This window comes from Gracilinanus agilis, chromosome 2 (assembly GCF_016433145.1).
Source record: "Gracilinanus agilis isolate LMUSP501 chromosome 2, AgileGrace, whole genome shotgun sequence".
Lineage (NCBI taxonomy): Eukaryota > Metazoa > Chordata > Mammalia > Didelphimorphia > Didelphidae > Gracilinanus > Gracilinanus agilis.
In genome coordinates, this window is record NC_058131.1 from 505,223,331 (window position 1) to 505,250,045 (window position 26,715).

General features: G+C 39.7%; 2 protein-coding genes across 2 annotated transcripts in view; both read right to left on the bottom strand.

The window, feature by feature from the left end:
* Positions 1-26,715, bottom strand: part of CCDC88C (coiled-coil domain containing 88C) — a 249,078-nt gene that overhangs the window by 175,484 nt on the left and 46,879 nt on the right. The gene's annotated exons all lie outside the window — the stretch shown is intronic.
* On the bottom strand, positions 7,724-10,671 carry LOC123237847 (ran-specific GTPase-activating protein-like). Its single transcript, XM_044665022.1, has one exon. It carries the CDS (start codon positions 9,162-9,164, stop codon positions 8,628-8,630), a length of 537 nt encoding a protein of 178 aa, XP_044520957.1. The 5' UTR covers positions 9,165-10,671; the 3' UTR covers positions 7,724-8,627.

Here is a 26,715-nt window from a genome sequence, read left to right on the forward strand (position 1 = left end):
CTCCACCCTGCCACTGCCTAGCCCTGGTGAGTATGGGAACCAATGCTGAGTGTCCATTCTAAGACAGAGGATAAGGGTTTAACCTTATCTGAAGGCTGCTAGGAGGTAACCTCTCAAGTGGCTTTATTCTAGGTAAAATATTACCAATTCTTTCAACCAATATTCATTGTATGGTTTTCAGTCTTTGCCAACTCGGTCGCTGTCTTCTGAATGCACTCTGGCAGGCTGATTTCTCTTCTAAGACATGCCTAGAACTAGACATTCTATATTCCAAGAAGTTTGACCAGGGCAAAATGTGATAGGACTCTCACCTCCCCTCATTCTGTACGTGTTTTTTGTTGTTCCTATCTGACTCTCCCTGAACCCATTTGGGGTTTTCCTGGCAAAGATACTGGAGTGACTTGCTGGTTTTTTTTTTTATCCAGCTCATTTTACAGGCAAGGAAACTGAGGCCACCAGGGTTGGACTTGTGCAGGTTTACACAGCTAGGAAGCATCTGAGGTCATATTTGAACTCATGAAGATGAATTCCTGATTCCAAGCCCAGTGCCCTATCCATTGGCCACCTCCTACCTACCCCATCTGTACATGTGTATCTCTATTTGTAAAATGTCTACTTACTTTACTTCTTTTGGCTGCCATACTGCACTACCGACTCACACAAATCAAGAAGTCCCCATGAACTCCTTCCTAGACATATGCCTTTCCCTCCATCCTTACTGATGTGAATTCAAAGCCCTGATAGCTTTCAGTTTGGGCTGCCTGTCCCTATCTTTCTCAATGTTTTTGGATCCTAATTTTGTCATTTCATGGATTAACTGTCTTTCTCAACTTTATATCTTACACTATTTCTTCTTTTTTTCTATTCTTCTTTCTTCCTTTCTTTCTCTATATCTTCCTTCCTTCCTTCCTCCTTCCCCTCCCTTTCTTCCTTCCTCCTTCCTTCCCTCCCTGCCTCCCTCCCTGCCTCCCTCTCTTCCTTCCTTCTTTTCCTTCCTTCCTTCCTTCCTTCCTTCCTTCCTTCCTTCCTTCCTTCCTTCCTTCCTTTCCCCCTACCTTTCATCTCTGCATCAAAGAGCTAAGCAATCTTCATTAAGTGACTTGCCCTTTTCCAATGCCATTTTATTTGTTTGTTTTAAGCCCTTACCTTCCATCCTAGAATCAATACTGTATATTGGTTCCTAGGCAGAAGAACATTAAAGGCTAGACCATGGAGGTTAAGTGACTTGACCAGGGTCACACAGCTTGGAAGTATCTGTGGCCAGATTTGAATCTAAGTCATCCTATCTCTAGGCCTGGCTCTCAAACCACTGAGCCACCCAGCTGCCCTCTCATGCCATTTATTATAAAATTGTTGAACAACAATAGAACTGAAAACAGAGATCTGTGGCACTCCGCTATTAAGGATACTCAGCCTTCTCCCAGAGACTTTCCCCCACCACTGAACCAAGGACTTTTTAGACACTGAAGAGATTCTGTGAGTCTCCACCCACATGGTCCAGAGACACTAGTAGGAAGGTAGACTCAATAAAAGATGAGCAATACTAACAAATCAAATTAAACTGTGTTTATTCAAGCAGTCTCCCAGCGGCTCATTCTCAGTGACTATGTGCAAATACAAATGATGGTGTGACCAGCCCGGCTGCTTCCATCCCAGCTGCCCCGTGCCAAGGGTCAGGTCCTTCCCTACACACACAGGCTCTGTCCCTCTCTGGGAGAACTTTCCAGAGAGAGGACAGAGCAACTACCTTTCCATAGCAAGAGGACTCGCATTAACCAGCCTGGGTCCATTCACAATCCAAAGGCAGACTGTGTTATCAAGAAAAGTCTTTATGGACCAAAGTGCTTCTAGGCAACAGGAATACAAGTACAAAGAATACACTGATCTCTACTCAAAGAGTACCAATACACACTATTGATTCTAAGATAGAAGGTAAGGGTTTAAAAAATAATAATAATAATAAAATGCCAACTATGTATGTATAGTTGCTATGCTAAGGGTTGGGGGTAAAATAATGTTTTGCTTTTAAACCTTTATTTCTGTCTTAGTAACAACTCTAAGTCAGAAGAGCAAATTTTTTTAAATTTTATTTTATTTATATATATACATATATATATATATTTCCTCCACCACCCCCAAACTCTCACCTTCCGTCTTGGAATCAATGCTGTGTATTGGTTCCAAGGCAGAAGAGGAGTAAGGGCTAGGCAATGGGGGTTAAGTATAGCTAGGAAATGTCTGAAGCCAGATTTGAACCCCAGTTCTCCCCACTCCAGGCCTGGAGCCTCCTAGCTTCCCCAAGACAATGATTTTTAAAAGTTGAGAAAAAAATTTTCACATGTAGTTTATATTCTAGTAGGAGGAAATGAAACACACAGTTGTGATAAGAGGCATTATAAGGAAGTCAAAAAAGAAAGACTTTGGGGATAGAGAGATTATTCCTGGCCAGTAGTAAGGGGAACAGATAGAAATTAGGAAAGGCAAATGACATTAACTCTACCCTTATAACTCCCACTGGTCTTTTCTGAGCTTACCCAGAATTTAATAAATTGGTGCAGGAAGTGTTCCCAGAACCTAGAATACAGTGTGTATAGCAAAATATTATTAATTCAGTTTATTTCAATTCAATAGCAAACACTTATTAAAAGCCTATTATGAGTAAGGCACTTATAAAAGAGGAAAAAAAGCTTTTATCTTCAAGGAGCTTACATTCTACTGGAACAGAATTTTTTTTTAAAAACCCTTACCTTCCATCTTAAAATGAATACTGTGGGAGACAGCTGGGTAGCTCAGTGGATTGAGAGCCAGGCCTAGAGATGGGAGATCCTAGGTTCAAAATCCGGCCTCAGACACTTCCCAGCTGTGTGACCCTGGGCAAGTCACTTGACCCCCATTGCCTACCCTTACCACTCTTCCACCTATAAGTCAATACACAGAAGTTAAGGGTTTAAAAAAAAAAATGAATACTGTGTATTGGTTCTAAGGAGAAGAATTGTAATGACTAGGCAATGAGGGTTAAGTGACTTGCCAAAGGTCACACAGGCAGTATCTGGGGCCAGATATGAACCTAGGACATTCCATCTCTAGGCCTGGCTCTCAATCTAATGAGCCACCCAGCTTCTCCCTGAAGTAGAAATTCTTAAACTCAAATAAATTTTTCAGGGGAGCCACAAACTTGAATGGGGAAAAAATAGGCATCATAATTTTCACTAACCTAATACACTTAGTATTTTTCTTTAGTTAACAAATTTGTTTAAAAGGGGTCCATGATACAAAAAGGCTAAGAACCCCTCTAGTAAAATAGCACGATAATACGTAAGGACTGTAACAAGAGAAAACTAACAACTCAAAGAATTAGGGAAGGCTTTATGAAGGTTTTTGTAGCTGAACTAATCCTTGTCAGTTAAACAGGGTTTTGAGAAGCCCCAGAAAGTAACACAAATTCCTACTTTATGACATCAAAAACAAACAACCCAGGGCAGCCAGGTAAAATAGTGGATAGACCCCCATGTCTGGAATCAGGAAGACCAGGGTTCAAATCTAACCTTAGTGTGATCCTGGACAAGTCACTTAACCCCAATTGCCTAGCCCAGTGATGGGCAAACTTTTTAAAGAGAGGGCCAAAAGAATGGAAATGTTCGTCAGTCAGTCTGTTTCTAAGGCAACTCTTTCCGAGTTTCATTGTATTGTATCCTATTCATTGTATTTGTCAGATTAGGAATAATGCCGCCAGGCTGGATAGAACATTTCAGGGGCTTACATCTGGCCTGTGGGCCATAGTTTGCCCATCACTGGCCTGTGGGCCGAAGTTTGCCCATCACTGGCCTAGCCCTTACCATTCTTCTGTCTTAGAATTAATACTAAAACAGAAAGTAAGGATTAAAAACAAACCCACCATCACCACTATCTATCAATCAGCGAGGACATCCTGTGCATGATAGCTTTTATATACGACAGATTATCCTATCTACTTAAAAGCAGAGATTTAGTTTACTCTTCTGTGTGTATGTTATGTACACAGTAAGCACTTAGCAAATGCTTACAGATGGATTAACATGCAAATTAATATAGAGAATATTCCATTCTGTTTTATTGATTAGTTTCTCATTCATTTCTGTGTGCGTCCGATTCAGTTCCACTCAAATTCCCAAGAATGTTGCTCAGCATGACGCTAGCCCTGGAGACTAAAAGACTTAAAAAGTACATTAACTCTATACACATCTCACCTTCCTGATCTCTCCCTCCACATACTAAGGGAGAAACAAGAAAAACAAGTGAATAAAACTGTTCAAGACTTCAGAGAAAGATGTACACACCCGAAATACAACTGGCATCCTTATTTTTAGTGCAAAAGAGAAATAGGGGGTGTTGACTGGAATCATTAGGCTTCGTTTTATGGTTTAATTTTCTTCCACACTTGCATGATTCTTGTCTCCCTCTCTCCTCTCCCCTCTCCCCTCCCAGAGCTGACAAGCAGACTGGAATCATTAGGGAAGTCTTCCTAAAGGGATTTCAGCTGAGTTTAGAAGGGGTGGTGGGATCTGAAAAGGTGGAGAGGAAGGAAAAGCTATTCCAGATAAGAAGGATAAATCTAGTGGAGAAAATCAAACAAGCATTTATTAAAAACCAACTATGAAGGGCAACCAGATGGCTCGGTGGATAGAAAGCCAGGCCTGGAGATGGGAGGTCCAGGTTTCAAATTTGACCTCAGATACTTTTTAGATGTGTGACCCTGGAACAAGTCCCTTAACCCTAATAGCCTAGCTCTTACTATTCTTCTGCCTTGAATCCGATAATCAATATCTATTCTAAAACAGAAAGTAAGAGTCTCAGGGCAACCCCTCCCCTTAAAAAGGGTTTTTTTGTACTGGGCAATGTGTTGGGGGTTTGAGATATGTATGCGAAACCAGAACAATCCTTAGAACTCTACATAATTTCCAAGTGCACAACTTCAAGGGAAATTTGTGCAAGAAACAGAAGGAATGAAGATTGTTGAACCACTGAAAGGTTTACACAGAGATTATGAGGCCATCTGGCAAGATGAAATAAGAGGCCCAAGAACATTCTGTTAGTAGCCCACCAAAAAACACAGATTTGATATAAAAAAAAAAAAAAGGCAGAGGGCATGACCAGGAGAAGGAGAAAGAAGGGAAGGGTGATTCTCTTTTATCTCTTCTGGGTTTGTCTTGAGTAAGGAACAAACTCTGGCCCCATTTCCCCTCTCTGCCCCAGGGGCTGAAACAAGAGAGCACCCACATGCTAGAGCTCCTCCCCACTCCTGTCTTCTCCAAGATGCAATCAGAGTTGCACCCAACACACTTTCTCAATTAGCTTGGACTGAACCACTCACTTCCCTTTAGCAAATCCACACTGCCCAAAGGATGAGAATTTGCTATAGAAAGCCAAATTGATTATTCTCACTCCCCTGAAACCACTCTGGACATTCTCCATCACTTTTCATTTCAGTAAAACCACTTGCTAACATCTGTTCACTTTGTTAGCTGTCAACTCCCAGCCACTACATGACAACTAAGTTTGACTAATGGTTCACAGTAGTAAATTCTATAAAGGTTAACTCTGAAAGCAAATTAATGGTCAGCTTGACTTTTAGTCATTCACCCTCTTCCTGGAGGAGTTCAAAGAATCCCTGACCTAAAAGCAAAGAAGAGACCTCAGAGGCCAAATTCCTCCAATTTAGAGATGAGAAAACGGAGGTCCTGAGCAGTTCTCTGACCAAACTCAAGAGAAGGAGTATGCATCAGAGGTGGGATCTGAACTTAGATACTTTGACTCCCAGGTCAGGGCTCTCTCTGTTTTATTTTATTAATTAGTTTCTCATTCATTTCTGTGTGGTTCCAATTCAGATTTTTTATTATCATGCAAAATACACTTCCATACTGATCACTCATGTAAGGGCACACTCATATATAACCAAAACCCCAAAATAAAATCCAAAATACACTGATGTGAAAGACAATTCCAACACAGTTTTTTCTCTGGAGGTGGCTAGCATAAGTCAAATCTTTCAAGATTGTCCCAGATCCTTGCATTGCTGAGAGTAGCCGCATTTTTCACAGATAATCATCCAATTCCGTTTCATTCAATCTAACAAGGATGTTCCTCAGCATGATGGTGGTCTTAGAGGCAGAAAGACTAAGTACATTTGCTCTACACAAATCTCTCACCTCCCTGGATCTCTCACGCCACATATAAAATCTGCCCCAAACTTCTGGCATCTTATATTTATTTCATCTTAATGCTATTCTCTGAGTTTGATTCTAGGTTCAGCCTTGTTCAATCACCAGATTTATCCTTATAATTATAATCAAATCCTTTAAATTCTGAGCAGGTTTCTTCCTCTTAAAAAATTGGAGACTCCACTTCTTATTCATCTCAAAGGATTGTTTTAAAGATTAAATGGGGCAACACATTTGAACAGCTAAAAAACTATATACATGCAACACGCCTTGGGCACCCCCTCCTATAGCACCTGGAGAACAGCTACCCAAGTCCAAGATATTCTATGGGTCAAGATGGATGATAGGTCTGAATCCACTCAAAAGCACAGATAATAAGGCCCCACTAGTGTGTTTACTCTTTCTCTAATCAGCCATGACTAGTTCAAAATAAAGATTGTATAAAGTAACATAATAAGAAAAATTCCTGCTTCCACAAACTTGAGGTATATTCTCAAAAGCAAAAATCATTAGCAGGGCACCTGAGAATACACAACAATCATGTATGGGAGTATTAGAAATCTTACAAAATGAAACTTGCAAATTCAAAAGTAATTTTTTGGCATTACTAAATGATACTAATGGTTGCAAAAAAAGGCAATTTTATATTTCCTTTCAGTGACTTAACTGGATCTCTATGTAATTTTTCAGCAAAAAGTGAACTACATTGTAGACCAGTGGTGTCAAACTCAAAATGAAAGAGAAACCTGTCCACCTGCTACATTATTGACTTAGAAAACCTCAAATCAACATAATCTATGTGGTACTGTAGGAGGCAATTTAGTGGCTCAATGGAGAGAGTGCAGGAAAACCTGACTTTATGACACATTGTGTGTGGAACAATCAAATGTAACGGGTTTTGCTACTAGGAGCAATGCAACAATCCAGAAATGTGGCAAATAAGATTAAAAACAGATTTAGGAAATACAGCAGTGTCCCAATCATCTAATGCTTTGGTAGTTTCCAAGTTTCTAGCCAACACAGAAAAATAATATTCTATGATTTTTATTTTCTTTATCCCATGACTATGACCACACACAACAGAGAACAGCAGCCTATGGTATATCTAACCATGGCAATCAGGAGACTGCCTGACTTTGTCTGAGGCTTAACAAAACACCGTCAAAAAAGAGGTCATTCAATCAAAGTGGTGGCGCCAGAGGTTGGAGGATGAAGTTACTCTCTGAAGGGTTGGGTTGATTTTCAACCAAGCAGAGAAAGCTATAAACTTGAATGAAGAGGTATCAACCTCAACCATCTGAAAATGGCCAAATGGAAGGAAACCCAATGCTCAAGAGGAGAGCTTTGAACCTCTGTCCGAATTCTGCTTATCCTCTTAAAAGAAAGTGAACACTTCCATCATTGGAAACACTAAACCCACACCATGCATGTGTCTGAAAACTACAATAAGGGACCTATTCAGAAAGAAGTATAAAAAATGAAGAGCTAGGTTCTCCCCCACTCTCTTTGGGAGTATACAACAAGGTCTACCAGAGGTCTTAGTACAGGTTTGGTACCTTAAAGTTTAAGTATATTTTGGTTTCATTTTATCAATTAACATCCAGGAGTAGAGAAAATAGGTGGTTAGCATGGATTTTAATAGTGTAAAACAGCATTAAGACTCTTGGGATATCTTATATTATTGGAGAATTGACTCATTGCTCTTTCCTACCTAAGAGCCTGGTGTTGTATGAGATGTGCTTGTGAGGGTTGGTCACTAATCATCCAGATGATGAAACCCCAAATCTTCTTAACAACTAGTTTACAGGGCTTTCTTGATCTGGCCAACTAAAAACTAGCATTCCATTTAGATGACAAGTAAGCAGTTACAGCATAGGAAGGATCTCTTGTGGTTTAGGATTTGGATTTTTGTCTTTTCTATATGAAATAATCCTGTGGTAGTCATATATTTTCTGTTCCTGGCTGTTAATTTTTAAAACAAAACTAAAAAAAAAAAAATACCCTAACAGGCTAAGAGGGTTGATGGTATTAAGTATAATTACTTTTTCCTTTTCCTACAGGTAAGCCCATGATGTAACCACTTGGTCTTTGCTTCTTTGAAAGTCAAGGCCCTATGCTGATTCATTTTTCTGACCTTTTTTTTTCTTTCCTCTTTTTAAATTCTTTATTATAAGGGATGACTCTAGGAGGCAGGAGGGAAAGGTTTATGGATGATATGAAAATAAATAATATCAGTAAAAATTTACTTAAAAAATAAAAACAAAAAGATACGGCCAAGGGCAGTAAAAAGACTTTATGTTAACCGTCCAAATTCTATTGCCCTTGCTTTTCTTTTTTTAAAAATCCTTACTTTCTATCTTGGTAAAAACTCTAAGACAGAAAGGCAAGAGCTAGGCAAACGGATTTAAGTGATTTGCCCAGGATTATATGCTAAGAAGAGCCTGAGGACAAACTTAATTCTTCTTTCTTTTCTCGTATTTTTAGCTCCTCCTGGCATTCTTCAAATTTTTCCTTAAACTCCAGGGCACTTTCTGCATTCAGGAATCGGATGCCCAGCAGCTCTGGCTTTGGACTTTCATCGGCAAAGTCAGCATGTGTGTTCCAAACCCAAGCCCTGTCACTGCCTGCATTGGGCCTCAGCTCCATCAGTGAGGTTATATAGTGATTCGCACAGATCTTCAGAGTCTTGTCTCGTCTCATGAGGAGGCGAATTGCCCCATTCTCCTTGTGTCTCAGTAGCTTCACATTACCTATCCCTCGCTCTTTCCACTCTGGAAGTTCATCCTCAGATGCAAATCGGAACAGCTTTGCTCGCATCTTAAGGAGTTCTTCTTCATCTTCCTCCAGAGTCTTAATCTCCCGATCCGGCAGAGAGAGGAAGGAACCAAACCGGGAATCTTGGCTGATATCGTCCATGCTCTCACTGGTCGATTCATACTCCTCGTGAGATTCGTCGGCAGTCGCCATCAGAGCAGGGTGAGGTAGGGGAGGCGGCAGCGATGGCTGGTCCCCGTGCTGTGAAGACGAAGGTGGCGGCGGTGGCGGTGATGGTGGCGGTGATGGTGGCGTTCAATTCGTCGGCGCCTCCTTGCGCGCATGCGCGTTCCACCCCGCCCCCTTGACCCTGGTGGTGGCAGGGAAACAAGCCCCCGCCCCCCTGAGGCCAAATTTGAGCCCAAATTTGAGCCCAGGTCCTCCAGACTCCAGGCCTGTGATCTCACTGAGATACTACCTGAAATCACTTAGAAATTATTTATTCAAAACCCCTTATTACTACCCCAGGGCAAGTAGTTACATCATATAGGCATGTGTATCATCAAGTAATTAAACCTATATGACAAAGAAAACAAAATAAATCCCTTATCCTATAGATGAGTTCAACTGATGAACGGAAAGGGGGAAGAGACTTCCCTACCGTTGTTCCAAGTTGTCCTAGAATTCAAAACTTCTGTGTCATATATTTTGGATTCCAATTATATTATCATCTTGCCACGTCTTCTCTATATGGTTTGTCCATAAGACACTGTCACCCCAACTGGTCTGGACGTTTGTGTATTAATAAGTTTATAGATTCAGAACAACACAGGACATTCTGAAGCTCCCTAGTGCAGACTCTTCCTTTTCCATTGGGGAAAACAGCCTTCCTCTATGTGCTATCTATGCCTAAAAACCGCAGTGTATATTGCTAGAGGGAGCTTCCGTCCTTAGACTGATGGTCAAGACTTCTCCCAACTTCACTTACTGCGGATTAACGACTCCATTACTGCCTGATGCAAAAATGGCCCCCGATGTCTTTTTGAAATGATACGTTTGCCAACTCCACAAAAGGCGAGGATTTCTGTCCCCCTTCAGTCACCATCGTCACCCTAGTCAGGGGTTTGGCCTCCTTAAAGGTAATACTACCAGTCCATGCCTACCTATGCTTCCAAATGGACAATCCAAAGCTCCCCACTTCAAAGAGGAGCCAGTAATCACCATCCCAAGCAGAGGTTCCCACTTAGCATGAGTACTCCCATCGCTCTCATCACCAATCCACCCCCGTATACTTTATATTTCCAGGCCCAAAGGCATTCCTGTGAAACCACATGAAAAGTTTAAATGGCAGCAGCTGCCTGGCAGGGTCCCTTACCCCCTTTTCTTCTCACCATCTGCCACAGGGCTGGGGAGCTCGGCCTCTTTTCACTTTGTGAAAGATTAACCTGCTACTACCCCAGCTCTGCCTAAGTGTTCCAAGTATTGGAATTTAATTCCTTTCAAAGGTTTTTAGTCTCTCCTAAGAGCCTTCATGAAGGGACAGGTTTTTCCAGGTTGTCTGCAAGCTGCCCTCAGTCCCAGAGCGATCAGAGAGCAGGCCAGCATTTATCCTGTAAATATTCAGGACAACTAAGTTTCTGCTTTTTCCTCATCACTAGATCTCCTAGCATTTAAAAGAAAAAATTTCATCTTAGAATCAATACTGTATATTGGTTCCAAGGCAGAAAAGTGGTAAGGACTAGGCAGTGGGGGTTAAGTGACCTGCCCAAGGTCTCACAGCTGAGAGGTGTCCAGTGTCAGATTTAAACTCAGTCTCTAGACCTGGCTCTCAATTCACTGAGCCACCTAGTTGTCCCTTCTCCTGGGAATTTTATTTTATTTATTTTTTTCTCAATACTACTTTATTTTTTTTTAATTTTAATTTTTTTCTTTTAAAAATATCTTTCCATGTTTACATGATTCATTTTCTTACCCTCCCCTTTTCTCTACCCCCTTTCAGAGCCAACAAGCAATTCCACTGGTTTGTACAAATGTTGTCACTTGATATCTATTTCCATATTATTCATTTTTGCTAAAGAGCAATCTTTTAAAGCCTAAACCCCCAAGTCATATATACCCACATATACAAGTGATAAATGATAAGTCATATGTTTTTCTTTTGCATTTCTACTCCCATAGTTCTTTCTCTCAATGTGGTTATTAGCATTCTTTCTCACAAATCCTTCAGGAGTGGCCTGGCTTACTGCATTCCTACTAGTAGTAAAGACCTTTACATTGGATCGTTCCACGGTGTTCCACTTTTAGTATACAATGTTCTCCTGGTTCTGCTCATTTCACTCTACATCAGTTCATTGAGGTTTTTCCAGTACATAGACAAATCCTCCAGTTCATCGGTCCTTACAGCACAATAGTACTCCATCACCATCAGATACCACAGTTTGTTCAACCATCCCCCAATTGATGGACACCCCTACAATTTTCCATTTTTTTGCAACCACAAAGAAAGCAGCTACGAATATTTTTGAACAAATATTTTTCCTTATTAACTCTTTGAGGTACAAACCCAGCAGTTGTATTGCTGGATCAAAGGGCATGCAATCTTTTAAAGCCACTTTGTCTCTTGGACATTTTAACTGACTGTGTCCCATGCCTGAAATTCTCTTCCTTCTCACCTCTGCCTCCTAACATCCATAAGTTACTCAGCATCTCCGCCAAAGTCCCATCTTCCCCAAGGGGCCTTCCCTTACCTTAATAGCTTTCTGATTTATCCTGTATATATCTTATTTGTGCATAGTTGTTTGCATGTTATCTCCTCTATCAGAGAACATTGCCAGTAAGGGATATTTCATTTTCCTTTCTTTTTATGTCCAGCCCTTGATACAGTGCAGGCACTGAGGAAATGCTTGTCGACAGACTGCATGTCAAGCTGGCTAACTGATCAAACCCTCAACTTCCAACATCAAGCAAGGAAAATAAAGCACTTTGTTTCCTAAGTTAAGAATGAGGAGAGAAAAGAATGGGAACAAAGTAATTGGTTCTGGCTCAATACACATTTTTCAAGTAACTTATTAAATTTTCCCATCCTCCTCCTTGGAGGGCACTGCCCAGAGGTGTCAGTTTTCTCTGCAAAACCTGTTCCAAAGACTAAGTCACTGGTGAATGGCTGATGAGAAACTAGACACCTATGGGAACAGGACGCTTCTTTCAGAAATGCAGTGATTGTGGAAAAACTAAAGCCCTTTGCACGGGTTATAAAGCATTTTATTGTACATTGCATGCTGGAACAAGGAACTAGGGAGTTCATAATAAACCTAACTTAAGCAGGGCCAGATTCACATGGTGGTAAACACTATCATGGGAAGACTATTTCCACTATTCTCTTGGGAGACACAAAGTCAACTCAAATCTGCTACCTTGAAGAGAGCAGCTTTTAATAAAGATGAAACAACCCAATCTATGAAAAAAAAAATAGGGGAAGGATGTAAATAGGCAGATCACAAAAATCCATAAATTATCATTTATGACTAAAAGTGGTGACCTTGTGCAAAAGACACTGGCCTTGGAATCTGGAAGAAAAGTTGATTATTAATTGTGTGATCCTGGGCAAGTGTCTTCTGTGCTTTGACTTTCTATAAACTTTCAGCTCTAAATTTCTAAGAATTCCTGAAAAGCTGCTCAAATTCCATGACAATCAGAGAAACAAACATTAAACCAACTTGAAGCTACTGCCTTACACCCATCAAACTCAGTTTTATCCTTTTTTTTTTTTTTGCAGTCTGTCAATCTTGGTAGGGTTCTAGAGAAACACACACTGCTGGCAGAGTTGGAATTTGGTACAATCGTTTTTTTCGAAAGCATTATTGGCAATCTTTACAGGCAAACCTGGAAGATATTGTGGGTTTGGTTCCAGACCATCACAATAAAATGAATTATCACAATAAAGCCAGTCACACAATTTTTCTGGTTTCTCAGTACATGTAAAAGTTAGGTTTACACTGTACTGTTTCTATTTTATAAAACCAATGCACAATACTGTGTAAATGGAATTAGCTCTAGCCCATTCATAGTCAAAACTCTACTTAACCTAGGCACAGAAATGATGTCATCCCCACCTCCCTTAGTGGGGAGGGAGATGAGTTACCCACATGTGACAATAAGTAACAAATCAAGAACAAGGGACTGCCCTTTGGGCAGTCCAAATCAGTGTAGAGGCTGCCATTTGTCCACTTGAATTAGAGGTGGACCCACAGGAAGTGACGAGAGACACTATCTCTTCAAGTATGTTTGTTACTTCTGGTTGAGGGAGTTCCCACTTTGAACTTGGTGCTGAAGGATCTCGGCTGAGACCTCAGGCTGCTTCCACTCTGAATGATCACGTGGGTAAGTTAGGCTGACTTCCTTGGCCTACCTTGGCGTTTCTAAGACTCTACCTTAAGTAGGCTCTAGCCTATCTGATTTTCTAAGGTCTTGTGGCTTGTAGCCTTATTTATTTAGCCTCCTAACCTTCTCTCTCCATCCAGGCCTCTGTAGGCCTGGACTAGCCTCTCCCTCTCTTTATTTCCTTACCTTTTACCTTCCTAATTGTAAATAAACTACATTAACCCGAAGCTGACTTGGGTCTAATTTAATTAGGGAATCAATCTGAATTGTTGATTCCTGGAGGCCACACTTTAAATATATATCTATAAATACCTAAATCTCCCTCTTACAATACCCCCTTAATTAAAAGACTTTATTGCTAACCATCAACTGACCTTTCAGTGAGTTGTAGTCTGGTGGAAGGTTTTGCCTCAACACTGGTGGCTGCTAAATGATCAGAATGGTAGTTGCTGAAAGTCAGGGTGGCGGTGGCAATTTCTTAAAATAAGACAACACTGAAATTTGCCACATCAATTGACTCTATCTTCCCTTCACACACTGAATTTCAATACTGTTGTAGCTCAGAGAACCAGGAGGCCCAAGAAGAGACAGACTGGGGGACAATATTCATGCCATCTTATATGGAAATGGTTCATGTCCTCTCAAAACAATTATGACAGTGACCCTGGGCAAGTCCCTTGACTCCCACTGCCTACCCTTACCACTCTTCTGCCTTGGAGCCAACACACAGTATTGACTCCAAGACAGAAGGTAAGGGTTTTAGGAAAAAAAAAACACAATTATGACAGTAACATCAAAGATCACTGATCACAGATCAGCAGTACAGATATAACAATACTAATGAAGTCTGAAATGTTGAAAGAATTATAAAATGTGACAGAGTCACAATGTGAATACAAACTATTGGGGAAATGGTACAAATAGACTCGCTCAACTTAGGGTCACCACAAACCTTCAATTTGTAAAAACAAATAACAACCCATAATATCAATAAAGTACAATCAACTGAGATATGCCTATAGTTAAGATCTATGAAACTGATCAGCCCTTCGAACATAGTGATTATAGTAGTAAGATGTATTCTATCTATAGATGACATACAAAAGGGGAAAAACAAGACTAGCATGTACAAAAATAGCCCAAAAAATTATAAACAATGTATTCATCCAAACACTGGAGAAGAGCTTAAAAAATAAATGCAGTTTATCAACATAACAGAATATTATTATATACTAATAGATGACAAATAGTATAAAGAAATATAGATGTACTTATAGAAGGAAGAAAGGTATAGTAGAAAAAACAATTTAGCAATAGGAAGTCTAGACCTAACCAAATCCAACTTTGCTAGTTAATTACTGCTTGTTAATCTTAAGTAAATTCTTTTACCTCTCTGGGCCTCAGTTTCCTCACCTGTAAAATGAGACTGGATAAATAGATGTTTCAGCTCTAAATGCTAAGATTCTTAGTGAATCAGAATATGAACATGATTAGAACTGTTTTTAAAGATCCATCAAAATAAAATCTCAAGCACAGAAGAGGTTGCCTCTGCAGATAGCATGTCGTAGTTGTTATTTTTTAAAATATAATGTACCACGCTTTTCTGAAGCAAATCATAATTGGTTTGGACTTCACAGTTTTATATGATTTTATTTGCAATTTTTTATGGAAACTAAGTTTATAATAAAAAAAATTAAAGAATACTCTGACCACTAATGTGCCAAAATATACAGATAGGCAATATTTTTTCTTTTTCACCCAAATTAGTCATTTAACATCTGGAAGGCATTCCAAATGGTAGCATTCCTTTCATCCAAGTCTGTGCCAAGGAACAATTTTATATTCAAGGGAATGAAAGTCAAGGATGTAATTCCTTAAAATCAAAGTCATATGGACTGCCTGACCATCAACACCAGTTGTGGGAGGGCAAGGGAAAAGAGAAGGAAAGAGAAGATGGGAAGGGGAGGGTTGGTAACATGATGTACCAGTCACAATTGATAATATTTCCAATCTTAGATTTTTTTAAATCCTTATCTTCTTCTGTCTTAGTAGCAATTCTACAATAAAAGAACATCTGGGGCTAGACAATTGAGGTTAAATGACATGCCCAGGGTCACACAGTTAGGAAGTATCTTAAGACCAGTTTTGAACCCAGGTCTTCCCATCTCTGGGCCTGACTCTCCATCCACTAGCCACCCCCAGTTTCTCCATTTTTCAAACAAAAAGGCTGGATTAAAGGATCTCTATGAAGCCCTTCTAGAACTAAATCCACTTAATTTGGTGAGTCCATCTACACATCATGGCATTATTGAGACACATGTCCATCTGCTGTAGGTGTCTCTTTTAAGGGACGGGGTACACAGGCACCCCGACTGATGCTGTTTCATGAATGAGACATATTCTCAGGGAACATCTGGCTACTCCACAACCCAGCTGGTCTGCTCAGCTGGTGAAAAACCACGGTGCTAATGAGCCCTACCTCCTTAGTCTAGTCCCTACGTTCATTAGTTAGCTTCATCCTGTTCCATAGATAGAAAAAACATTTTTTCTTTTGTTTTTTAAAAGGAGGATTGTTTCAAATGAGAAGAAACCAACCGTGCAGCCTAAATCTCCAGAGAAGGGACAGCCCGATGAAAAGAAACCTGAAAAATCATCCCCCAGACAGTGAAAAGACAAGGATGCTAATTTACTACTGGTGCCATTCTAGAAAGCAATCTGGACTTAGGCAAGAAAAGTTTATTCGATGGGAAACCCAGAAATTCCATGCTCCAAAGAGGTGACTGTTAGCAAGGCTAGACCTTTATATTTCAAAAATATTCATAGGAACATTATTTATAACAAAAGTGTAGGAGGGTACCTAGGTGGCTCAGTAGATTGAGAGTGAGGTCTAGAGACAGAAAAGTCCTGGGTTCAAATCTGATGTCAGGCAATACACTTAACCCCCACTGTATAGTCCTTACTGCTTTTCTGCCTTAGATCCAATATACAATATTGATTCTGTAAGATGAAAGGAAAAGGTTTTAATAAACTAAATAAAGAAAAGATTGAAAGTGAGAGTGTAGCTGGGCAGACACTTGTAATCCTGCTCCTGGATGAGTCTGAGGCTGATGGATCTCTTGAATTCAGGAATTCTGAGCTGCAGTAGAGCTAAAGCTGTTAGGGTGTCTGCACTGAGTCCACAATACCAATAAAGTGAACCCACAGAAGCAAAGGTCCACCAGCCTGCCTAAGGAGGGCAAAACAATCCAAGAGGAAGGAAGGAAGCAAGTATGGATATATGGAGGCACAGATGGATTAAAGTCTGAGGCAATGACATTGATCTTGGGTCTCAAGAGTAGTCAGTCTTTGGGTCTTATATTTGATCCAATTTTTCATGAGTGGGGTAAACTGTTTTCAGAGAATTAGGTGAGATTGGGACATCCAGTCAGAGAGATAGCTGGGCAAGAAGAAGGGGGAAAAGGAGTGAAGAAGGGAGGAATGCTATTAAAATGTTTGTTATAATGGGGGGGAAATTTTTAATTAACTAATTAGCTTTTTTTTTAATTTTTTAAAAATCCCTTACCTTCCTTCTTGGAGTCAATACTGTGTATTGGTTCCAATACAGAAGAGTGGTAAGGGTAGGCAATGGGGGTCAAGTGACCTCAGGAAGTGTCTGAGGTCAGATTTTAACCTAGGACCTCCCATCTCTAGGCCTGGCTCTCAATCCACTGAGATACCCAGCTGCCCTATTTTTTTTTTTAAGAAAGTAAAGGAGGAAAAAAATATTTGCTATTGTTATCCACAGCAAGAGAAAGAACCGTTGTAGTAGAAAAGCAAAAGAAAATATATGGATTTTATTACTTGTTTATATGAGTATATGATTTGGGATTTTGGTTTTAAAAGATTATTAAAAAAATGAATTATATGGAAAATAGGTTTCAAGTGATAATACATGTATAACCCAATGGAATTGCTTGTCAACTACAGGAGAGCAGAGGGAAAAGGGGAGGGACCCAACATGAATCATGTAACCACGGGAAAAAATATTTCAAAAATAAGATAAATATTTGCTATTTTTATTTTGAAATGCTGACTTAAAAAAAATTCATGGATCCCAAGTTAAGGTAGCACAACGAATAAAGCACTAGAGTCAGTCAGGAATCCCCAAGTTCAAATTTAGCCTCAAATGCTAGATGCTGTGTGACCCTGGGCAAGTCACTTAACCTGTTTGCCTCAGTTTCCTCATCCATAACATGACAATAACCGCATCTACCAGCTGTGAGAATCAAATGAGACAATAATTTTAAAGTACTTAGCAGAGTGCCTGACACACGGAAATGCTGGCTATTATCACCCTCATTGCTACAGCTGTTGTTGTTATAAAGGCTTTGATAACATCTCCCCTTTTCACTTGAAACCCCACCTCCAGGAAAGACAAAGTTTCTTCCACCAACCAAAACCTCAAGCCCAAGGATACTCTCCCTTAGAATTGTTAGAATGTGACTGACAGACACCTAGAAACACATTAAGAAAATGGAGACAACAAAACCACAATATATCTAGGTGTTCTGTCGACATGACATGAAGGCATCTGGATTTGGGGGGAAATCTAGATAAGTGATTTCAGGCAAACTCCACCTTGCCCTGGATTTGTGGGGTAAGCTATTTCCAGAGACGTGAAAAAGCCCAGCACAGCGAATACCAACTGATTTATATTAAAAAATGAAAAAGCCTGGGGAAGCACTTTCAGGAGAAGGCAAATAAAAGTGGGATGAACAGGGGGGAGCCCAGCAGACTTCCTGCATAAGAAGGAACACAGGCAGGGAGACAAAAACAAGGTGGTATCTCACAATTCATGTTTAATGAGTGCTTCCTAATTCCAAATTGGGTACAACAGACTGTGGTTAGCACCAGCAGCTGGCAGTCATTCCTTTCCTGATGGGAGTGGCAGGGGGTGGGCAGAGGAGGGGCTATTCTCTTCCATTTCTCCACATCAGTCCATCTTCTTTAAACAAGTTCCAAGTGGAAAACCAGTGTCCCTGCTCATCAGCCACAACATGTTTTTTTTTTTCTCCTCTTTTCCCTCTATCTGGTCCTCTCTTGTCCTCTGCACCTCCAATTCTCCCTTTGCAAACTCTGACTGGCTTACTGACCCTCACAGCTATGCCTTATCACCTATTACCACATGATGACACAAAACAAGTGGGTGACTTTCTTTTACCTAAAGAATGGTACAGTGGGCGAGGGTCTGACCACCCAGCTCATTACTTTTTTCTTTAGGAAGTTTTACTAGGAAAGGTAAGATTATGCTTGGATACTTCCCTCTGTCAACCTCATAAACTGTGTCAAACAGTGTCTGAGCCTCAACATTTAATTAAAAAAAAAAAAGGAAACAAGAAGGGATAGCTAGGTGACTTGGTAGAATTGAGAGCCAGGCCTAGAGATAGGAGGTTCTGGGATCGAATCTGAATTCGACATTGGGCAAGTCACTTAACCTCCTTTGCCTAGTCCTTATTATATACTTAATTTTATATATGTATATATATATGCATACATATATATATACACACACACACAAATATATATACACTTACCAATTTTATACACACACACACACCAATTATATTATATATACTTATCAATACTCAGTATTGATTCCAAGACAGAAGGTAAAGGTTAAAAAAAAAAGTCACAAAATCTTAGACCTCAGAAATTCTGCAGAATTCTTTTGACAATCTAGTGAAGCCTTCTCAAAATACTAAATTTAAAATATATGATATTTAATATAGATTTAACATATTATATTTAATATAGAGCTATATTGCAAAAATATAAAATATATAGGATTACAAAGAAAAACAAATAACATTCAAATTTAGTCATCAAAACTGGTTTTTTTGTTTCTTTTTTGGTTAAACTCTTATCTTTTGTCTTAGAATCAATATTGTATATTAGTTCCAAGGCAGAAGGGCAGGGATAAAGAGCTAGGTGATGAAGATTGACTTGCCCAGGGTCACACAACCAGGAAGTATCCGGGGCCAGATCTGAACCAGAACCTCTCATCTCTATTCCTGGCTCTCAATTCACTGAGCCACCCAAATGACCCCTCAAAACATTTTTAGAAATACCGTAAGTTCATGGGCTCCAGGATAATGATTCCTGTCCCTAGTTCAATCTATACCTATAATAAAAATCCACTATTGACATATTCCCTCCCCTCCTGAAGCAGACTATTCCATTTTGGGACTGTTCAAATTATTTCCTTAAATCCAGTGACAGATCTGCCTCTCTCCAATTTCCACCCTTTTCTCCTATGTCTGCTTCCTCATCTTCGGTCCCACCAAGCTTTGAGCTCACAATCCTTGATTGGTTAGAACAATGCTCCTCAAACTCATTCACAACTTGGAAAGATCCTCTTAGGAACTCTTGCAATCCAAACCATTTCTATTCTTCACTGTCTCTCAAATTAATCTCTTTCTGACTTACCACTGTAACCACCTTAGCTCAGGCCTTCACTACCCCTGGTTTACTGCACTAGCATTCTAATTAACTAGTTTCCCTGTCTGCAGGCTCCCTCCCCCTAATCTATCATTCCTAATACTACCCTGTAATTTTCCTAATGCACCACTCACATCAATGCCCTGCTCAAAAGCCCTCAATGGATTCCCCATTGCCTACAGAACAAAAGCATAAACGTCTTAGAGAGCCTGGCATTCAAGGGTCTCCTTAATCTTGCTCTAACCTACCATTCCAGCCTTACTTCAAGAGCTCAAGAATTTATAATTTCATTGTGTGTTCTCCCTCTGCTTAACACAGAGCAGTGACCTCTCTATCACTTAATAAATGGTCTCCAAAAGCTGCTGCGGCTAAGAAAAAAGATTCTGCTGGGTTTGTGTAATTTATCACCTTTGTCACCTTTCACCAAACAGGCCCTTAATAAAATATTTGTTGAATTGAATTAAACTTTAGGAGTTTGGGAAGACGAAGGGTAGCCTTAAAAGGGGTGACCCTCTGGCAATTGCCTAGGATGGCCTCCATCAGGAAAAGCAGCACCAGAAGAAACTTGATCAGAATTCATGACAGGGGCAGCTGGGTAGCTCAGTGGATTGAGAATCAGGCCTAGAGATGGGAGGTCCTGGGTTCAAATTTGGCCTCAGACACTTCCCAGCTGTGTGACCCTGGGCAAGTCACTTGACCCCCATTGCCTACCCTTACCACTCTTCTACCTTGTAGCCAATACACAGTATTGACAGTATTGGCTCCAAGATGGAAGGTAAGGGTTTAAATTTAAAAAAAAAAGAATTCATGACAAATCTTCCATAAGTACTCTTCTTACCTAATAAATTTTTTAGCATTTTATTTCCAATTCTGACTGCTCAAATTCAAACGGATTCCTATATCCTTTTTTCTTTTTCTTTCTTTCTTTTTTTTTTTTTTTTTTTTTTTTTTTTTTTTTTTTTGCTGTATGTTACTTAAAACGGTCTAAGGGGGAGAAGGGAATGCAAGAAGAATGTCAGTGTTGGTGCTTATAAGTAAAGGATTTAGTCTCAGAGGACACTAATTTCAATTTGGGCAAATCATTGCATTTTCCTGGGCCTCAGTTTCCTCCACTGTAAAATGGAGGGGACTGGAAAACCTCGGAGGTTCCTTCCATTTGTAAATCTGTGATTGGAGTGGGGGGAGTCACTTTTCTGGGTTGCCTATGGGATCCTGAAATAAATTAATGGCCGTATTGCCTTGAAAAGACCATAGGGGTGGAGAACAAAGCAATTTCATGAGATCTTAAAGGATTCCAGGAATAGAGGCAGGTTGTCTCCATCAGCTTGAAAGAAAGGGTACAAAGGAAAGGAAGAGCTGAATTCTATTCCTAGTTTTATCATTAATTGTCTCTGTGAGCTTGAAGAGGTCACTTCAATTCTCTAGGACTCAATTGCCTCATATGGAAAAATAAAGAAGTTGTTGAACTATAACTAAGTTCCCTTTTCAACACTAACGTTCTTCATTCCAGCATCCTTGTCAAATAGAGCATTATTAGATTCTTTGAATATGGGAGAGTTAAAACAAAATTAAGGTTTACTAGTATAATGCAGAATTATTAACACCTTGTACAGGAACCGACAATTCCAGATGATGGCTTATATTCCTTATATAACTTGAATTTTATTGGATACTTTTGCTGGGCTCCTATATAAGCCCTAAATTAACCTGGGAAAAGCTGCTCAGGCTGTTTCCTAGTGAGATAACTTTCTCATATGACTCATCTCCGATTTAAAAAATGCCTCCTTCTAACTGCAGGCTTCAAATATACCCCAAAATTAAAGGCTTTATTGTATATGCAGAAATCCAGATACACTTAAATATCTCTATCCTTAAGACTGGTTTCAACACATTTTCCAGCTTCATTCCTGATTTGATGGCTGTTTAACAACTACACTCCTTCAGGGCATCCTGTGTGTCTTCTCCCCATAGTGTATGTATGGACATGTTTTTTATTTTCTTGTGACATGAATAGTAGGAGATATGATTTTTTTTCCATGTAGAGAGAAAATTAAGCTCTACCTGCTCAATTCCTCAGTTCTAAAGGGAGAGAATTTTTTAAACACCCCAAAATGTTTCATCTACAGGATTTTCCTTCAGAAAAATAAATAAAAAATAAAATGTGTTCCCAGAAAATTTAAACTTCAAGAGACAGTCACTAGGAAGACTACAATCAGGAGCCCTGGGTAAATCTTTTACTCCTCTTAGGATCCAGGAACACAAATCTAGGAGTATCCTTTTGCTCTTTAGTGTCTGGCATCAAGTGGATTTTCTGAGGTGAGCTACTGAACTTTCAGAATCAAAAGGTCCTCCCTCAAAAGCTATTTTGGCCAAAATATTCACTTTTCTGAAAAAGATGTTTATTTCCTGGAGAAGGAGAGTGAGTCCTCTGACCAAACCAACATAGATCATAATGCGTTTAAGAACCCACTCTATCCCCCTCCTCCTCTTCTACCCAGGGATAATAGACAAAAGTTTGACTCCATCCTCAGACACCAGCTAGGTGTGTGACCGTGGGAAAAGTCCCTTAGCTAGGCTGCCTCAATTCCCTTGTCTGCAAAATGAGAGTATAAGAGTACCTACCTCTCAGGATTGTTATGAAAATAAAACGAAATTTGACAAGTGCTTTGCAAACTTTCAAGTGCTATATAAATGCTAACCGTTGTTGTCATTCTTTAATTAGCAGGATTATAGCAGCTCCAGTGACAACGGTTCCCCAAGAGGGGGAAAAAATGAAATAAATGCTCCATCAATCAATCAGTCGGCATTTATTAAACACCTACTACGTTATGCTAGGCACAGTACAAAGAACTAGAGATACAAAAAGGGTCAAAAGACAGTTCTTGCCATCGAGGAGCTTCCAATCTAATGGGGGAGATGACATGCAAATAAATACATACAAAGAAAGCAAACCACATATAAGATAACTAGGAATTAATTAGCAAAGGGAAGGCACTCTGAAGGGCTTGAGTGGGATGTACCAAGTAACATAAATATAAAGCTCCTACCTATAGACTGCATAAGAGAGAAGCTATTGATTCTGACCCTCAGACTTAAAAAAAAAGGTTTTGTCTCCATGTCCTGCACCAAGGAGAGGCTCAACAGGGCTTAAGGAGGACAAGTACTTTTCACAAGGCAACAGCCCGGAGATAATTTTATTACTTGCTTTTCATGCTTTGCTGCTTTTTGGAACGTTGCTTCTAAATGACAAGGAAAAGGGGGATGGGAGATCAGCCCTGGGCCCAACAGGGGGCTGGAGACTGGATTCTGAGTCTTTGTACAGCCACCAGAGGCCAGCTAAACCAATAAAGGGCCCAAACACACAATTGAGGAACTGCCTAGCTATACAACCATCCCCTCTGCAGAAATTCACAGAAATGAGGGTGAAGGCATCAAAGGGATGTTAAAAACACACATCTAGCAGCACAACACTAAAAACAAGAGCCACAGGTACACGGTACCCTAATAAATACCTCCCACTCAAAATGTTATTATTTTGGGGCCTCATTCTAGATCTCCTCCCCAAACGTCAAATTTCCAAAGCCAGTCTCAAAATGAGAACATAGGAATATTTTATTTATTTGCATTAAGCCCTAAAAATCTGCATAGTTCTACAGGCTCTCAAAATAGTTTTTCTTCAGGCAGATTTATAAATTAGCAGTGCACACCAAAAGTAAGCTGTCCCAGGAAGCTATTTGAGGAAAATAAGAAGTCCTGTACCACCTAGGTCAGAGAGGTTTTGAACCTTTTTTTTTTTTTTTTTTTTTTTTTTTTTTTTGAGAATCAAGGATGTTTCTGGAAGGCTAGTAAAGTCTATGAACTCAGAATAATGGTTTAAAACATATAAAATAAAATACATAGGATTACAAAGGAAACTTGTTATATTGATATAAAGAGACAGAGACTGAGAGACTGAGAGACAGGGAAGGGGGAAGGGGGGGAGACAGACAGAGAGACTGAGAGAAAGGGAAGGGGGGAAGAGAGAGAGGGAGAAGGAGAGAGAGAGACACAGAGGGACAGAGAGACAGAGAGAGAGAAAGTACCTAGACTCCTTTGACTTCAGAAAAAAGTCAAGGTTTATCCTAGTTTTATGAAAGGCATAAGACAAATTGGAATTTTGTTGCTGTTCAGTCATTTTTTAGCTGTGACCCTGTTTGGAGTTTTCTTGGCAAAGATCATGGAGTAGTTTGCCATTTCATTCTCTAGCTCATTTTACAGATGAGGAAACAGAGGCAAATAGGGTAAAGTGACTTGCCTAGAGTCACATAGCTGGTTAGCATCTGGGGCTAGATTTGAACTTAGGAAGATGAATCTTCCTGACTCCAGGCTGGGCACTCTATCCACAGGTGCAATTTGGTTTAAAATTTTTCCTTGGAAGTATTAAAGTTATTAGAAGAAATTTTTCTTAAATAATTTTGTTGAATGGAAATATGTTTTGATGATAAAATATGTATAACTCAGAATTCCTGGTCAGCTCTAGGAGGAGGGGAGGGAGACAATTTGGATCATATAACTTCAAAAAAATTACACGGAAATTTGTTATGTGTAATTGATAAAAAATTAATAATAATAACCTATACTAGTCAAAAATATTAATAATCATATTGAAAGCTGTTCCTTTATAGTCCATAGGTCCTAGTCAAATGGAAACAAAAAGGATCAAAATAATATGGCACACCTTTTCATTCAGCTTTATGTTCATTTTTAACTACTATGCCTTTGCTAATGGTACACTTCACTCTGCTGTTCTGTTTCTTCAATTCAACTCACTTCAAAGTCAGTCTCAAGATATATCTGTCTCCCTCCATGAAAAGCCTTCTTGGATAATTCCAGCCCATAGTGACCGTGTCCATCCCAGAAACTCCAATGATCTGAACCAGTGATTCCCAAAGTGGGCACCACCGCCCCCTGGTGGGTGCTGCAGCGATCCAGAGGAGCGGTGATGGCCACAGGTGCATTTGGGGGTGGTGAATAACTGTAAGGGGGCGGTGATAGTATGTGACAGGGGGCACTAAGTAATATTTTTTCTAGAAAGGGGGAGGTAGGCCAAAAAAGTTTGGGAACCACTGGTCTGGACCATCAGCTGTACTGGGGGAGCCAATTCTTCAGCTGGATGTCTCAAGTTTTCTCATCTCACACAAAATGAAGAGATTGGATTAGATAACTTCTAGAGTCCCTTCAAAATTTTTGAAATTCACATATTTCAGTCTCCTCCCCCAAGGAAATTTGCAATCTCCTGAAAGAAACAGTGACTTACTATTCTTTCACTTCCCTCATACCTGACACAACATATATACCCAAGACACAATATACATGCCCAATGAACTCCGTCTTTCAGTATCTAAGTCTAACTCTCTACCCCCAGGCACATAATCAATCAATCAATCAATCAATACACACACACACACACACACACACACACATAATTTATAGCTGCTCTCTTTGTGGTGGCAAAGAATTGGCAACTAAATATGATAGTGATGGAATATTATTGTGCTATAAGAAATGATGAACAGGATGATTTCAGAAAGAGCTGGAAACACCCATGTGAACTCATGTAGAGTGAAATAAGCAGAACCAGAACACTGTACACAGTAAGAGCAATACAATGACCCAGGACAATTCTGAGGGGCTTATGGAAAAGAATGCTATCCACCTCTAGAGAAAGAACTGTTGGATTAGAAATGCAGATGAAAATATGATTTATCACTTTTTTATTTGGGTATATGTTTGGGGGTTTTGGTTTTTATAAGATTATCTGCTTATAAAAATGAATAATATAGAAATAGATTTTGCATGATAATTCATGTATAAACCAGATTGAAGTGCTTGTCAGCTCCAGAAGGGAGGAGGGAAGAAGGGAGGAAAACAATATGGATCACATAACTTTGGAAAACTTATATGGATATCTATTATTAAAATTTTTAAATGTTAATTAAAAATAAATATATAACACTGGTGGGAAGTGCTAGGAATAAAAAAGTAAAATACAGTCCCTACACTTAAGGCAGAGCAATTTAAAAAGAAACTACCTCCAGCACTTAGACTTTGAGGTTTACTAGCAGAAAGATGATAAACAATTTTTTTTTTATTCCACAAAAAACAAGATCACTAGTCAGCCAGAGTTAAGGCCTGCCAAGTACAACTCTGGGAAAAGTTAAGAGTCAGAAGCTGAGCTCTTTAGGGCTGGTAGAGACCTTACAGATCTTCTAACCCAAACCCCTCATTTTACAAATGAAGTAATAACTAAAGCCAAAAAATGAAGTCATTTGCCCACAGTCATTTGGCCAGTCAATGACAGCAGCCAGATTTAGAACCTAAGTCTCCAGATTTCTTCCTGTACCACATTCCAATCTTGCTTTGAGGACACTTTTGGCTTGTGTTAGTCTGGCATTCATTTGTTTTTAATATTAGCTTTTCATTTGAAAGTAAAGGCAGCTCTTCATTCACAAACACTGTGTGACATAGATAGGCTGTGGGTCTTGGTTTCTGCCAGGCTGATTAAAATATCAGCTATCTCTGGCCATCATTATAACTGAACGCCTCTCAGCATCCTCAGAGAAATAAAGACTTTTTACTTTGACACTGTGAAAGTTTCATGATTTCATAGTTCAATTCAACCAACATTTACTAAAAGTCTGTATGTTGGGTGACCTGGGCAAGTCACTTATTAATCCCTCCCCCTCCCCCCACCCTTGGTGTAGCCTTTACTGCCTTAGAACCAATATATAGTATTGATTCTAAAATGGAAAGTAAAAAAAATTTTAAAGGGGGAAGGAAGGAAGGAAGGAAGGAAGGAAGGAAGGAAGGAAGGAAGGAAGGAAGGAAGGAAGGAAGGAAGGAAGGAAGGAAGGAAGGAAGGAAGGAA

Excerpts from the sequence above, each read along its gene's own strand:
- LOC123237847 (XM_044665022.1), bottom strand. The coding sequence starts at position 9,164 with ATGGCGACTGCCGACGAATCTCACGAGGAGTATGAATCGACCAGTGAG.